The sequence below is a fragment of the Camelus dromedarius genome, chromosome 10 (genome assembly GCF_036321535.1).
Source record: "Camelus dromedarius isolate mCamDro1 chromosome 10, mCamDro1.pat, whole genome shotgun sequence".
NCBI classification, from domain to species: Eukaryota; Metazoa; Chordata; class Mammalia; order Artiodactyla; family Camelidae; genus Camelus; species Camelus dromedarius.
The window spans coordinates 66,688,054-66,704,659 of record NC_087445.1 but is presented as its reverse complement, the minus strand read 5'-3'; the positions used below and the strand labels follow the sequence as shown (position 1 = coordinate 66,704,659).

The following is a 16,606-nucleotide window of genomic DNA, read 5'->3' as shown; positions in this document are numbered from 1 at the left end:
GATCCATCAGTCCTTGGCTGGTTTCATTTCCCTTTGCCTTAATCCAAACAGGTCAGAAACTCATTTCTTGCTGCCACCTAGCTAATCACACCAGCATACCCCCTACTTTCAAGGAGAGAAATAAATGATACAAAACCAATGGGTGTTACCTGCAATATTCAACCTTTGAAGAACTATCTGGAGTTAATGGCATTTGTCGAGCACCAGGTAACCCAGCTCTGTGCTCAAGTACTTGTACATATATTCTACCATTTTATCTTCAAAACAACTTGATGAGATAATTTATTATCCCCGTTTTGCCCATGAGGACCCTGGGACTCAAAGGTTAAAACTTAACCCAAATCACATGGTTAGTAAGGAGCAGGGCTGGGTTTCAGATATGAATCTGTCTAGTGCTGAAGACTCCTAAGGGGACTAAATGTGTCCTCATGTGACAGTGCCTGCCTCCCCCACTCCCATATACACACCACCACCAACAGTCATTTTACATGTAGGTCACAACTTTTCAACATTGTCAAAGTTCATTTGACTGGTGAAACTTCGCATTCATACCCAAGTAAGCCTTAAACAAACCTTAGTTTTGGGTCATCTGACCTAGGCTGAAGTTCAGTCCAAATGAAGAAAGTAGATGGGGTGTTTGTAACCACAACGTGTTTTAACACACTGGCCCTAGTGGGAGGAAACCAGGCTCCCGCAGATCTTCGATCTTACGCAGCCCTTTAAAATACATTCTGTCTGATCTTCACCACACCAGATCTTCATAAGGTCACTCAGCTAATAAATGGTGAACCACCAGTTTCCAAACTTCTTTTTAGCAGCAAACCCTCACTTTTTTTTTTCTCCAAAGGAAACTGCAAAGTAAAAGACTTAAAGTGTCTTTTATCAGGATAAATTCCTAAGTTCACATTTATCAGCATTCATTTCATGTCAATCAGTAAAGCTGTTTTGAAAAAAATTATTGGAGTTACAGAAGGCAATTACAGCCTTACATGAGGCTCTCCAATTTCTCCATTTTGTTTCAAGTGTCTGTAATATTTACTACCAGTTTAAAAACAGAATTTGAATCAACTATTTGTAAGATCACTGAAGCAGCTCATAGAATTCTATAGATCCCAGTTTTTAAATCACTGTCCTTTTCCCAGTATAGCACTGATCACATAATGTGACCTCAGATAGGTCATCCTCCTTTCTGAGCCTCATTTTCCTCACCTGTAAATAAGGAGTTCCACCTGTTTGGGTCTCAGTCCTCTTGAGAATATGTTGGAAGCTATAAAGCACAAATGTGTATACAACATTAAGGGATGTGCTCACCCCACCACCATGCCTGTCCAAACACTTGAGAACCACTGGACTAACGATCTCTACGATCATTTCTGATTTCAGCAGCTCTGGGCTCAGATCAGGCTGGGATTTGCCTAAAGGAGTCACAATTGTTAACAGGATGCAGCCCTTTTCAATCCATCCTATAGGCAGAAGTTTGTTGACAAAGGAAATTGAAACCACTGATAAAACAGATTTTAGAAAGCTCTAGAAACTCTAGAAAGGAAGTGGGGAATCTTCCCTCAAAGAGTCTGAAAAAAACAGGTTGGAAATGAAACCTCTAAAAATTACCAGATGTTGTAAGTCTATAAGGAATCATTATTGTTAATTATTATTTTTAGCATCTGACTCCAAAAAACTCTTCCACAAAATGGCTGTCTACCCAGCATCCATTTTATCCCCTTCTTCCTTCCTAGGAACCATGACTTTGTTTCTGTTTCTCCCCCTTAGAGCTCTCGCCTCAGGCAGAGAGGAATTCAACCCCAGCTCCTGTCATGAACTTAGGTAGCCTGCAGATTATTCAATCCCCCAGCCCACGATTTGGTCAGGAATGGTCATGTAGCCCCATGCGGGCTCTTGAGATCTGAGAAGAGGTTTTCTATAGACTGGGGGACAGTTCCTCCTCCCTCTTCTGGGAGAACTTCATGACACAATCCTTTATCTTTTCCTTTGGGCGTTGCCGTGCCTGGGTGTGAGGGCGAGGAAGCCTACAGGTATTTCACCAGCAGATCGTGAGTAGCAGAGACAAGAGAATCAACAGGAAACCCAGACACACACATTGGGTTTAGTAAACCAAGAAGGCCCCCTAAACGCTGCACTATCGTTTATGACAGCACATAAGTATGCTTACAGTTTAATTTGGTTTGAGTTGTTTTCTACCACTTACAGCCAAAAGTTTCCTACACTGATCCACAGTGTACTGGGTCTTTACCTCCATGGATATATGCTAGGTCCTGCTGTGGGCTAGGCTCCTTATTTTTACCAAAAAAGAAGGAAAGAAGGAAAGAGAGAGAGAGAAAGGGAGGAAGGGAGGAAGGAAAAAGAAAGAAAAAGAAAGAAAGAAGGAAAGAAGGAAAGAAAGAAAGGAAGGAAGGAAGGAAGGAAGGAAGGAAGGAAGGAAGGGTTTTATTTATTTATTTACTTTTACCTGAGCACTTACTATGGGCCAGGTATTGTATGAAGTATAATCTCCCTAAATCCTCATAACAATTTTTAGTAGGTAAGCCCTGTTCTTAGTCCCATTTTGCAGCTAAGGAAGCTACAAAGAGTTTTAAGTAGCCTCCTACACTGCTGGTGGGAATGCAGGTTGGTGCAGCCACTGTGGAAAACAGTATGGAGATTCCTCAAAAGACTAGGAATAGCCTTACCATATGACCCAGTCATCCTGCTCCTGGGGATATATCCAGAAGGAACCCTACTTCAAAATGACACCTGCACCCCAATGTTTATAGCAGCACTGTTTACAATAGCCAAGACATGGAAATAGCCTAAATGTCCATAAATAGATGACTGGATAAAGAAGATGTGGTATATTTATACAATGGAATACTACTCAGCCATAAAAACCGACAACATAACACCATTTCCAGCAACATGGATGTTCCTGGAGAATGTCATTCTAAGTGAAATAAGCCAGAAGAGAAAGAAAAATACCATATGAGATCACTCATATGTGGAATCTAAAAAAAAACAAACATAAATACAAAACAGAAACAGAATCATAGACATAGAATACAAACTTGTGGTTGCCGGGGGGATGGGGGGTGGGAAGGGACAGACTGGGATTTCAAAATGTAGAATAGATAAACAAGATTGTACTGTGCAGCACAGGGAAATATATACAGGATCTTGTGGTGGCTCACAGCAAAAGAGAATGTGACAATGAATGTATGTACGTGCATGTATAATTGAAAAATTGTGCTCTACACCGGAATTTGACGCAACATTGTAAAATGACTATAACTCAATAAAAAAAAAAAGTTATAATTAAAAAAAAAGAGTTTAAGTAGGATCACTCCGCTGTTTAGTGGTGGAGCTAGAATTTGAACCCAAGTCCGACTCCAAAGCCCAGCTTTTAACCACCCACTGTATTACACCATCTCCAGTTAGGTACTGTATGAATACAATATTACCATTCTGCAGGTGGGGAAACAGGCTCATAGGAATGTTTCTGTCCTGTCTCACGTGCCTTGCACATTGCCTGACACAAAGTACACAGTAACTATCTGTTGAATTGAATTGCCCAAGACAGGACACAGGCTCCCAGCCCAGGCCAACCTCTTTCCCAGAGACGCCCCCTTGGCACCTGCCGTAGCATTTCACCATGACAGCTCCGCTGCTGCTGAGAAATCCAACGCTGATCAAAAATTGGGAAGAGAAAAATAGGTGTTTAAGTGATAGTGTTCTTGATTCATTATTTTGCGTTTGAGAGAAAACTAGGAAGTCCAAGCCACTCAGTCGCTTCAGGCAACCTCCTCTCTCAGAGCACACAGACCTCTCTCTCCTCTTTCTCTGAAGCCACAGACACCAATAAACCGAAATTAGCCAATAAACCACCCTGAATGCCAACAAATGGAAGTGAAGACTGCACGGCTGACCCACCTGCAGCTGGCCTCGGGCAGGGTTCCGGGATGCGAGCTGGCTGCTCTAGACCGGCCTCCACCTGCCTCCACCTGCCTCCGCCTCCACCTGCCTCCGATGAAGCCCTACAAGCCCCAGGTGGTAAATGCTGCCTTTGTTCCAGGAGTTTGCATTTGCTGAGTTGACAGCCTTGACTGGGAAAGCAACCCTTGGGAGGAGGCGAGGCAGGCATGACAAGATGAAGTCCAAACCCCTTAGCGTGGCATTTGAGGCTCTCTGTGAACCCTCGGCCTCCCCACCTTCTGCCCCAGCCCCCTCAGGCTGCTGTCTGTCCCTGAGCATGAACTTCTCCCTCTTGGCGCTGTCTTTGAATTTGCTGCATGCCCTGCCTGAGATGACTTGACCCCCCCTCCCCCGCCACCCCCAACACCATGTTTCACCTGGAGAATTCCTCCTCCACTACCCTCGTCACTTCTGCGATGAACCAGAACCTCCTGATGGAGGGCCCCCAGGGAATTTATGCTTTTAAGAAGCTCCCTGGGCAATTTGGGTGATCAGCCGGCTTCGGAAACAACAGTGTAAACAATACACATTCTTCCCACCACAGAAACCCTCATGACGGTTTCTGCCCTTCCATAGTCCCCTGTGGGGGAGTTTCCATGCTATACATTGATGGGGAGGGTTGAGGGAGGGGGCATGAAACAAAAGGGGCAAATATGGAGAGAAAAGACCAGAAGGATAGTGGGGAGGGAAGGGAGTCTGTTCTCCAGCAGTTCCTTGGACTGGTTTGGGATCTCTGTGGAGAAGAGGTTTAGAGACACAAGTTCACAGAAACGTCTAAGAGGGACTTCGTGACAACCCGCGCGTGAGCAGAGACAGGACCCAGGGGACCAATCTGGGCACAGAGGAAGTCCCTCTCCCATGCCCCAAAGGCTGCAAACTTCAGGAGCATTCAGGGGCACTTCTTGCCAGCAGAAGGACTCTAGGAAGCAGAGGAAGCGAGGGAGATCTAGGCAGATGCTACAGGGTGTGGTACCTTGCCGACTTCCCACTGCAGGGAGTGGAAGTGACTCAGGGCCCCAGCTGTGGGCTTTGAACTCCTTGCCTACAGTGCTCCCAGGCCATGCCTCCCAATGACAGAGTGTATTGCGGAGATCAGGCACAGCCACTGGCTCCTGGGAACCACTTCAGGCCCTTTGTTGGCTGATCTGACTTGGGCTCAAGAACACTTTGAACCAAGCAGATACGCGTACACCAGCGTTCACAGCAGCCTTATTCACAACAGCCACAAGGAGGAAGCGATCTAAGTGTCCATCGATGGATGAGCGGATAAACAAAATGCGGTCTATACAAACCGTAGAATATTATTCAAACCCAAAAGGAATGAAATTGAGATATGTGCTATAAATGTGTAAATCTTGAAAACATTATGCTCAGTGAAATAAGCCAGACAGAGGACAAATGCATGATTCCACTTACGCGAGGGACCCGGAAAACAAATTCATGGAGACAGAAAGTACAATAAAGGTTACCAGGGACAGAGGGAGGGGGGAATAGAAGTTATGGTTTAATGGGCACAGCGTTTATGTTGGGGATTATGAAAAAGGTTTGGGTATAGCTTTGGGGATGTCTACACAACATTGTAAGTGTATTTAATGCCACCGAATTGTACAAATGGCCAAAATGTTATTATGTATAATTTACCACAATAAAAATAACAACAAAAATGGGACTAGAACATTTTTAAAAATCTCTTTTTTTTTTTTTTAACCTTGGCTCAATGACTCTCCAAAAGCTTTGCCAAACCTCCCTGGACTGCACTGCCATCTAGGATGCTAGGACCCAACCCCTCCTCCTCTCTCCTCCACTTAGGCTCAGACTCGTCTCTCAGTCTGATGGTTCTCCAGCCTCCTCTGGTTCCCTCCCAATTTCCTTCCACACACACACTTCCTCCCTCATACAATCTGTGCCCATTTCATCTCATCCTGGCGCCTGCTTCTCGGAGGACGAGGATTCACACACGGGGTGAATGAAGCTCATTCACTGGTTCACAGGCACATGCAAATCCCCCCCGATCCCCCCCGATCCCCCCAAACCTGGGCATTCTCAGAACAATCAGCAGGACACACTGAGCCACAGCAGGCTAACACACTTCCAAAAGCTTTTATTGAATTCAATTTCCACAAGCACAGATACTTAAGACAAGTTTTGCAAGGACCCTGAATTTTTGCAGGGCTGTTTGGCTACTGTAAAAAAAAAAGAAAAAGAAAAAGAAAAAAACAGACCACATACACACACACCCCAGAGTGGCCCTGCTCACTGTAAGGTCTCTTTGAGGGATGGACAGTTCTCTGAAAGGCACTGACCGGTGACAGGGGTGGGGCCTGCCCCTCCTCAGGCAGCCAGCTCAGCCATGACCCTGTCAAAGGGATCCACAGACCAGTAGTCATCATCCCAGCCGAGGAACCAGCCCACAAAGGAAGGAGGCTCAAAGCCTTGCTTCACCACGGTGATGGGGGTCCGTCTGTCACGATTAGCCGGGTCTGTCTCAAGGTACCGCTTAGCTGCAGACACACATGCAAAACAATCCTTAGTGCCTCCCTCACCAAGGAGAGGTGGTTCAATTGCCTAAGATGGTTTTTGGTCCTACGGTCCCTAATGCCCTTAAAGGCAATGACAGAACACAGCAAGGGACAGGGGTCGTAGTATAATGTCCAGTTTCACAAAGCTTGTATCATTTTTCTCTAGCTGTCATCTATTGGAAGATATGAAAAAAAACAAAACAGTTTGGGGGTTCCCAGATTCCAAATCAGATTTACTCAGCTACCAGGGATCTGCTTTCCAACATCTAAACCAGGACAAGTTTGGTCCCTGGGCATTCTGGGAAACTGGACAGCTTCTATCTGCTCCTTCCTTTCCTGGCAAGACCTGTGGCTTTCTGCAGGAACTGAGCTGTTCTCTCACCACCCCAGGGAGGGCTCACCAGAGGCTGACCATGGGTGAGGAAGTCCCCACCCCACTGTCACAAATGCCCAGACCCATACCGGAAGCTGCCCCCACACCCCACCGCAGGAAAGAGACCCATGGGCACACTTGGGTCCTCACCAGAGGTCAAGGCTTCCGTCTTTTCCTCTTCTTGAGAATCCTTTCCAACCCAGACAAAGATCTGTAGGAGAGATGGAAGATGAAAGATGTGAAATTAAAAGTGCACGAGGGGTGCTGATCACACTGGCTGCTGGAGGAAGAACGTTCCAGGTGCCGTGCCAGACACCCCTCCACTGCAGCGCCCACAGACTGTGAATAGAAGGATCTGGAACAGAGATTACAAACTGGTGACCTACAACCTGTTTTGTTGGCCCACCTACCCCACCGGAGGGTGATCTGCAATGTCTTTCTAGACAAATTTACTTACTCGCTGATTACATTAAATCTAGACTTTCAACTTCCCTTGAAAATGGGGAGGGTCTGGCAACCTTCACCTTCACGTGGATGAAGCTGAGCAGAGGCTGCCGCTGCATATGGTCCCACTGCTGCAAAATTCAGCTTTCTTTATCAACAGATTTAAAGTAAGAGTTTGTGGGGTAGACTGTAGCTCAGTGGTAGAGTGCATGCTTAGCATGCATGAGTCCTGGGTTCAGTCCTAGTACCTCCATTAAAAAATAAAGTTAAAAAAAAAAAGTAAGAGTTCACTCTCCCCTAAGGCCTGAAAGAGAACGCTGGTCATCTGATTTGCATTTATGTGGTGCTTTGCAGTTTGCAAGGGGGTTTTATCCACCTCTCATCTTGTGGGATTATGCAAGGTGGGTACCATCACTCCCATTTTGCAGATGAAGAAATGGGAGGCTCAGAAAAGGAGAGTGACTTGCGGCACTGTCCTTCACTCACCTGGTCCCAGGTGTCCAGGAGCATGACGTCATCAGTGGCCAGGTCTTCCTGCATGAGCTCGCCGGGGACCTCTTCGATCTGGGAAGGAACAGAAGGGTTAATGGAAGTGCACCAGCAAGCCGCTTTCCCTCCCAGGGCCAGCTTGCTCTCTCTGCCCCCAGGAGGGAGCTACAGAGCTGGCTGCAGCCCGCAGGGGTCTGTGCTGTGCCGGCAGAACCGTTTCTCCCCGCTCCTGCTGTGATGCAAGGGCCCCGCCCCTTGGGACACACCTCCCAAGGGGAAAGCAGAGGTTGCGACCTCCGCTGGGGCTCACCACAAAACGTCCGATCTTGTTGGAGCAGGCGAAGAGGCGAGGAGGGTGGGCGTCCATCTTCTTGTCCTTCAGCCGTGGGGATGTGCGGTAGGCGGCCTTCCCACCCAGGGCCTCCCAGAAGCTGTCTGTGAGGGAAGGCCACACCAGGTACCAACTGACACTCCTGCCCCATCACCCGGCACTTCCCCTTAGACCCCGGGACAACCAACTGCTCTCAATCCCCACCCACCATCTTCAAATCCCAGGGCACCAAAGAGGGAGAGGGCCTGAGGGATTCGAAGGTGATGAAACGGAGGCCCAGAGAGGGCAGACTTGGCAGCAGACACGCAGCCAGGACAACTTCTGGTTTGAGACTGATGACAGCAGTGCGGGATGGGGATAATTATCTTCGCTCAACAGATGAGGCGGTTGAGGCTCAGAGAGGTTAAGCAACTCACCCAACATCACACAGCTAGCATGTAGTAAAGCTAGGATGCACACCTCATCTGACTCCAATTCCCGTATTTTTTCCACTATACCTGCACTATACCTCCTCCACTATACTTGTCCACGTGTGCTATTTAAATTTAAATGCATTAAAATTAAATATAATTAAAGATTCAGTTTCTCATTCTAATTTCCATCAGTCACATTTCAGGTGCTCATTAGCCTACACATGTGACTGGTGGCCACCAAACTGGACCTGTCCGTTCTCTCAGAAGGTTCCAGTGGACTGTGCTGATCTAGATGGAACTACCCTCCCCCATTTCTACTAAGCATTGAGCAGGAGGGAGTGGGCTTAAAAGGAAGACTGAAAGACTGAGGGCTGGCCAGGAGGATGTTCCTGACCTATACTCTGGAAACAAAGCAGGCTTTCTGTCCGTGGAGATTCTCAAGACTGTGGCCCCTGTAAGGCTGTTACTTTTGCCTACAATCTTGCAACGCTTCCTAGCAAGTGACCGCCTCCTCCAGCAGCCTTCCCCGCCTGCCCTCGCCCACACTGAGCGCTCTTTTCTCTAACTCCAGGGGGCCTCCCTTTCCCTGAACACAGACCTCATCTTCACCCAATCTACTTTTATTAACACACACTAGGGGACTGGTGCTGAGGAGCGGGGAGGATCTAGAAACCCTTAAGCAGACAGAGGGAGGGAAACGTAAGGGCTTCATCCCCAGAGAGCCACGGGCCCCTCTGCCCCTCGCTCCTACCTGGCTCGCTGCCTTCTGCCACCTGCACAGGTTGGGCCCGAAGCACCCGGAGCACCTCCTGGGCCCCGGTCTTCTCTGCCTCGCTGGCTCCTGTACCTACCCACAGGTAGGCGGCCGAGGGGGTTTTCAGGACAAAGGCATCGTTGGAGTTCAGTGCACCAGCCTTGGGCATCACCTGGGAGGGCAGTGCTTGATTAATCAGGACCCAGACAAAAAGTCCTCAGCCTCCTTCTCACAGCCCAGGAAATGCTGGGCAGGACCAGCTCTTGGGTGGGGACTTGGGGGAACACACTCCACCAGAGCTGAAGACGTGGACCTTGGACACTGAGGGGCTTCGTTGACTCCCATGAGTCATTAACACACTATGGCTAGCCACGGAGAGTCAAGAAATCTGGGATGCATTAACAGAAGTTGAGTGCCCAGAACAAAGGAGGTGACAGTCCCATTCTCCTCTAGGCTGCTCAGTTGATCCTAGAGGATTAGGTTCACCTTCCACCTGCACCTTCCACCATGAAATGGACAGTAGCCAACAGGGATGTAATCCACAACAATGTCCAGATTGTGAAGAGGGGACTCCCTGTGAGGTAGTGAGTTACCTGTTATGGAAGGTATGCAAGGGGCACTGGGCATCGCCGAAACAAGGAGAAGTCTAAGACATACAATCTTGCTGCCAGGGAGGAAGGTACGAAACCTGCTCCTTAACCCCTTAGCCAACCCCACCCGATCGTGCGCCCGGAGATCTGCCCTTCGGGCCTGGGAGGTTTCAGAGAGGCCAGTTCTGTCCAGGGTCCAAGGCTTGGGCTTTACCTCAATGGCTCGGGTGGCTCCAGAGCTGCTGGCCCGGACCTGGAAGAGGCGGGTACTGGCGGGGGCCGTCTGCCCACCCTCGCGGGAGGTGCCACCCTTGTAGACAATCATGGGTTTCCCGCCAAACAGGCTCATGAGGTGAGCGGGCTCCTTGCCTTGGACCACACGGCTCTGGGAGGGAGACAGGAGAGCAAGTCAGGAAAGGAGGCGGGTGGCGCATCAGTCCTCCCGTGCGACACCAGGCTCACCGCCGCCGCCCCTCCCCACAGCCAGCATGGCACAGGCTCACCCCTCAAATGAGATCATGACGCTTGTGTCTGTGTGGGGGGTGGAGCGTGACCCTGCGGCACACAGGGGCTGGGCAGGGAAACGGGAGTTCCAGGAAGGCTGGCGACAGCACCACTGCCTGAGGTCCCCCCGGGCACTGCTGGGCATGAACCCCTCCCACGAGGCCTTGCCTTGCTGACCCTGAGTCTAATCCAAGAACCAAGAGAGCCCACATTTGCAAATATTCCCTTAAATGGAAGCACAGGGATTGTTCGTGGACATTCTTCCAGGACGGTGACATCAGCCTGGGGCATGAAAGCGGGCGGAGTGGTGAGAATGGAGCCTTCCAGATCTGGAGAGACCCCTGGTGCACGGCCAGTGCACCCCACAAAGCAGGCTGCAGTCAGGGGCTTGGTGGTGAGAGGGAGGCGGTCACGGAGGCCTAAGATACATCCTGGCTCACGTGCCCACTTCATTTCAGATGCCAGTTGTGGCCCTGGCCAGCTAAATCCAGAAGGTAACCTGCCGTGCGTGCTGGGGGTATTGTGGTCACTTTCCAGCAGGAGCCACCACTGCTGGCTCAGAGCTCAGATCCCAGCTCCACCCTGATGGTGAGAGTTCAGGCCTCAACCTCTCAGGTTCTGCCTGTGTGAGACGGGACCAAGAATGCTACTCTTAAGGCTGTTGTTGGGCTGTTCTAAGACAGAAATCATCCCACTCGGCGCCCAGAGGACCCCACTGTCATGGTCAAAGTACAGGGCACCAATCCCAGATCTAAATCCAGAGCCCCGCCCACTCCAAGGGTAGGACCGAGGACTGACTCCTTCTCCCACATCTCCCCCACCTGGCTCTGCTGCCCTGCAAGACCCCACATTGTTGCCAAAGCAACCTTTCAAACTCAGAAATCCCTTCACATCACATTGACCCTGGCCTTCTCAAGGTCAAGGTCAACATCCTCATCGTGACTTCTAGGCTGGGTCTGGTCCCTCTGATCCCCTCCCCAGACTCCTATCATGGCATTTCCCCGCTTGCTTTAAATCTAGTGCCCCCCTCCCACCTCAGGACCTTTGCATGCACTCTTCCCTCTACCTGGAATGTGCCTGGCCAACTCCTACTCATCCATTAGGTTGCAGCTGAAAAATCCCTTCCTCAAGGGGCCTTTGTCTAATCCAACTAGAACCTACCTGGGATCTATGTGTCCTTATACTTAACACACATGTATAAGGGGCCTTCTAGAGGCCAAGCATGGTTCTAAATGCTTTACAAATGTTAACTCTTCATCCTCACAGCAATCTTGTGAGATAGGTACTATTACTACCCTGAGTTTGAGAACATAGAGGCAGAGAGAGGCTAAGTCTGTCCAAGGTTGCCCAGAGGTGAAGACCAGATTCAAACCCAAGCAGGCTGGCTCTAAGTCCAACCTCTGAACTGTTCCACCAGGCTGCCTCCCTGCTCCTCTCTCCACAGCATCTTTATTTTCACTCACTGCACACATCACAGTGTGTGATCGTACGTTCATTGGCTTGTGTGTCTGTTGAACAGCTTTCTCCCCGCTAGACTGTGAGCCACATCAGAACAGTTCAGGGCAGGGCAGGGGCAGGAATCTGTATATTCACAGCAGCAGACACATAGAAGCCCTGCATAAATGTCTGTTGAAAGGATGGGTGAATGGATTGATGGACAGTCAAATAGACGAGTGAACAAATGGACAGGGCCCAGGGTGCAGCCCCGAGGGGAAGTGGGCAGGGCTCACCTGGACAGGGGAACCTCCCAGCTCCTCATCCAGCTGGGCAGTCAGGATGGCAGACGCGGCGACCTCATCCTGGGTGGACTGGCCGCCCTGCCTGGAAGGGAAGTGATACTTAGCACTGAGGTTTGCACAAAGCCCCAAGTCTGTCCTTTACCCTGGGCCTGAGAAACCCACAGCTCTCCAGATTACAGGTAATGAAACTGAGACACAGGGAGTGAAAGGGATGCTCTCAAAGAACCAAACCAACATGCCACACCCCCAGCTCAGGGTCTCACCATCGTGTAGAGATCTGAGCACACCAGCGGACTTCCTCAACCTAACTGTGTCCTGTGGGAAGATTGGGGAGGTGGCCTTCTGCCCCACCTCTTCCTATACTGTCTAAATTTCCCATACATGTGTTAACTGTGTAAGCAAACAAAATCTGACAAATCACTGTGTCGAGGCAGCCAACTGAAAAAACAAACAGCCTTCTCACGAATTTTGTACCATGTACTAGTCCCCCAGATTTTCTTTCAAGCTGCTTTTAAAAGCCTTAGGTTGTCAAATTGAGAGGTATTCTACAAAATAACTGATTAGGACCCTTCCAAAGTATCAAAGTTGTGAAAGGAAAGCAAAGATGGAGGAACTGTCACAGATTAAGGACGTGGTGATTAAATGTCACCAGGAAGACACAATGACTACACGCCATGTGACATCCTGGGTTAGATCCTAGACCAGAAAAAGGATATTAGTGGGAGAACTAGTGAAATTCAAGTAAGGTCTATAGATTAGTAAATAGTATTGTATTAATTTCCTGGTTTTGAAATTTGAACTGTGTTTAGGTAAGATGTGACCATTGAGGGAGCTGCGTAATGGGTGTATGGGGACTGTCTGTACTATTTTTGCAACTTTTCAGAAAGTCAAGTTATTTCAAAATAAAAAGTTTACAAAAGAAATCCCGGGGCTGGATGGTATATAGCTCAGTGGTAGAGTGCATGCTTAGCATGCATGAGGTCCTGGGTTCAATCCCCATTACCTCCATATAAAATAAGTAAGTATATAAACAAATAAATACCTAATTACTCCCAAAAAATTAAAAAAAAAATTCAACAGCTAGTTTTCAGAAAGTTTGAGATTGCACAGTAAGAGAAATACCAATGAAAAATACTATACTGCAATAACATTTTTATAAACTGTAAGGTGGACAAATAGACAGAAGTTTGATAACACAGTCCACCGGTGAGGCTGTAGGGGAACACTCTCACTCGTTGTTGGTGGGAACGCAAACACTACAAACTCCATCTAGGGGAATCAAGCACTCTCTGTCAAAATGACAAGTGCGTTTACTCTTTGACCCAGCAATCCCATTTTGGGGGACTTATTCTAGAACTATTTCTCTACACATTCAAAGTGATGTTCGTTTAAAGTCACTAATCACAGCAATGCTTGTAATAGCAAAAGTGTGGAATCAATCTAAGTAGGCATCAGCAGGAAGTTTGTTAAATAAACGACAGGATAGCCACACAATGGAATATTATGCAGCTGTGAAAAAGAGTAAGGAAGCTTTTCATAGAATGAGCTCCAGGAAGTATTAAGTGAAAAGAGCAAAGTGCAGGACTGCATACATAGTATGCTATCTTTGTGTTTAAGGAAGGGAGAGAATTAAGAATATAGGGTCATATTTGTATATACTTGGATTAAAAATACTGGAAGGATGTACAAGAAATTAATGAAAGTGGGTATCCATGGAGAGATGGGGGTTGGAGAGGAAAGTGGAGAGGGACAGGATGGGGACAAGATTGCTCAGTAGATGCCTTTTTATCATTCTGTTTTGATTTTTGACTTGTGACTGCATTATCTATTTTTAAAGAATTAAAAATACTTTTTAATTAGAAAACACATGGGAGGATAAACTGTACTTAGAGTGGAATTGGGGGAGAGATTTTCTCTTTGTTTCTCCCTGTTTCCTACATTTCCTACAATGGACATGTGACGCCTTTATGAGAATTGTTTAAAAGTTGTTTTGAGAAATGAGACAGGTGATGTTGCCCTCTGGACGACAGCCTTTCCCAACAAAGTGTGGCTGTCCCGCCTCAGGGCCACACACCCGCAGGTTTCCCTTAGCCCTGTTCACCACCCCCTTGCTCAGGGTCCAGCCGGTGCCCCCGACACCGCACCCCTCAGCACAGGGCCCCAGACCCTCACCAGTTGTAGATGATCTGCCCCTGACGGCTGCCGTGATGATAGTTGTACAGAATGATGTAGCTGTCACCACCGTAGAACTGCCCATATGTGGCGGGGTTCACGGGCACTTTGCTGGCGCCTTCAATTCTCCAGATCTACCAGAGCAAAGCTGGGCTCAGACACAGTGCACCTCCCCTCGCACCCCTCAACTCAGACCAGCTGGGAAACCAGAGTGGTGGGGAGCGGTCACACAGCGGACTCCACTTGGACTCAGACTGAAGTTAAGTAACTGGCCTGAATCACAGAGACTCAAACCCAGGTCTTCTGCTCCGGGATCCTTCCACTGCACCCAGCCCCACCCTGTACTTCCTCCTCGTAAAGATCAGCACAGGCAGGGCGAGCTGTATGGTGGTATTTATTTTCAATTTTTCTTTTTTCTTTGTTTTTTTTCTTTTTATCTTCTTTTAAATTTTTTCCTTTTTAAAAAAATTTTTGTTTCTTTTTTTCATTAAAAATTTTTTTCCCATTATTTTTTGCATGGTGGTACTTGGAACATGTGTTTAGTGGGTATAACGCTAGGTAACCCAGGCTAAAGCTACAAATCAATATATAACCTGGATCCAAATCAGGCTCCACCCCCTTAGAGGTTGTGAGACCTTGCATGACTTGCTTAACATCAATGAGCCTCAGTTTCCCCATCCGAGAAACGGGAATAATAAGGGTTGTTGTGAAGATCAAATAAGTTTATTCACAAAAGTCCAGCACCGTGCCTGGAAAAAAAGGGTGATGGCTCTGCAGGCAGCAGTGACTCTTATTAAAATTATTATTATTTTATTACTAATATTACCATTATCGGTATCATTCTTTAATTGTCTGGATTTTGTAGATCAGCTGCAGAGACAGGGCCATCGCTCGGTGACCTCAGAATGACTCCTGTTGCCAGATCTCCTTGCAGAGTTCTGGTGACAGTTTCCCAAGTGCTCACAAAGCCCTGCAGCGCCACCTGGTGGTGCTGCAATCCAAGGAAACAAGCCCAGAATCTCTAACCCTGGAAGATTCTTGAAAGGGATGGGATTAAATCTCATTTTACAGGTGAGGAAAGTGAGGCTCCAAGAGGTTAAGCAGCTCGCCCTAGGTCATACAGCCGGGTGGCCAGGGCCCTTTCTCCACTGCTCTATCCTGATCATTTTCATCGCACCCTCCCCTCCCACTGAAGTAATGAATGAATGATGAACGAAGAATAATAATGCCAATGAGAAAAATAATAAATACAAATGAACTCTTTTGCTATTTCTATTATATAGAATAGAGTCAACGTTTTTCTGAAGTGGATTCTACCTCATAAACATCTCTGAACCCCACCTCTCCATCTTTGCTGTCACCTTCCTGGTCTCAAGGTCATTTTCTCTCTCCTAAACTATTATAGTGACCTCCTCATGAGGTCTCTACCCTTGTTCTCTTGCCTCTAATTCATCTTCACAGTGAGTTTCAGAAGCAATTTCTGCTTTTAAAAAAAGAAAAAGAAAAGAAAACCCTCACTAGCACATAATGGTTACAGGATCAAGTCCACACCCTTGGACACGGGTTCAAGGCTCTTTTGGAGGACACCATCACCAGGCTCCCAGGACAGCTCTCTGCCTGGAATACCCACTCTCCCTCTCTGGCAGCAAACTCCTACTCATACTCTGAGGCCCAACAAAAGGGTCTCCATCTCTGTGACAAATGCCCTGTCCACCCACCCTCACTGCCCTTCCTGCTCCCATAATCCCCATGCACCTCCCATCTTCCACTGACCACACAGGTCTGAGCAATCAGCTGTGGCTGTGATCATCTCCCCTCCCAGACAGGCACTTCTCTCGGGCAGGGTGGGGTCTGAGACACCTGGCACAGGGCCTGGCAAGCAGTAGGTACTTAGGGTATGTTGGTTGTAAAAAATCAAGTAAGACGAAAGAATCCCAACCACCAAAACTGTGGTCAAAATCTCTTATAGAAACATCCTCAGAGAAGCAGGAGGCAGTGGCTGGGCCAGAGGTGCCTGCGAGGGAGCAAGGAAGGGGCCTAAGCATGCCCACCCAGCCCCCCGGTACCTGTTTCTGGCCTGTGCCATCGTCATCCATGCCGTGCTGGGCGGCCATGGCAGTGGAGGTGTGCAGAGTGGCAGCGTCGAAGGGCACACGCTCCACGTTGGCGATATGGCTGGAGAGATAGGCCAGGCCCAGGCCATCCGTCTGGTCTGGGTCCCGCCAGTTCTTAAAGAACTGCTTGAACAGTGGAGTCTCACCACCCTCAGGAAGAACGGAGACCTGAGGGTGGGAGGAAGAGCAGGATGTGGCTGG

At 48.3% G+C, this 16,606-nt stretch overlaps 1 protein-coding gene across 4 annotated transcripts in view; it reads right to left on the bottom strand.

Annotated features, from left to right (window-relative positions):
- Positions 1–6,044: 6,044 nt before the first annotated feature.
- Positions 6,045–16,606, bottom strand: part of GSN (gelsolin) — a 54,674-nt gene continuing 44,112 nt past the window's right edge. For all 4 annotated transcript variants that reach the window (XM_031450356.2, XM_064490482.1, XM_064490480.1 and 1 more), the window contains 9 exons: positions 16,358–16,573; positions 14,292–14,425; positions 12,111–12,201; positions 10,091–10,261; positions 9,284–9,458; positions 8,099–8,223; positions 7,786–7,863; positions 7,006–7,066; positions 6,045–6,464 (listed from right to left, as the gene is read on the bottom strand). In XM_031450356.2, coding sequence (XP_031306216.2) covers positions 6,295–6,464; positions 7,006–7,066; positions 7,786–7,863; positions 8,099–8,223; positions 9,284–9,458; positions 10,091–10,261; positions 12,111–12,201; positions 14,292–14,425; positions 16,358–16,573 — 1,221 coding nt within the window. In that variant the 3' untranslated portion in view covers positions 6,045–6,294. The remainder of the gene's footprint in view (positions 6,465–7,005; positions 7,067–7,785; positions 7,864–8,098; positions 8,224–9,283; positions 9,459–10,090; positions 10,262–12,110; positions 12,202–14,291; positions 14,426–16,357; positions 16,574–16,606) is intronic.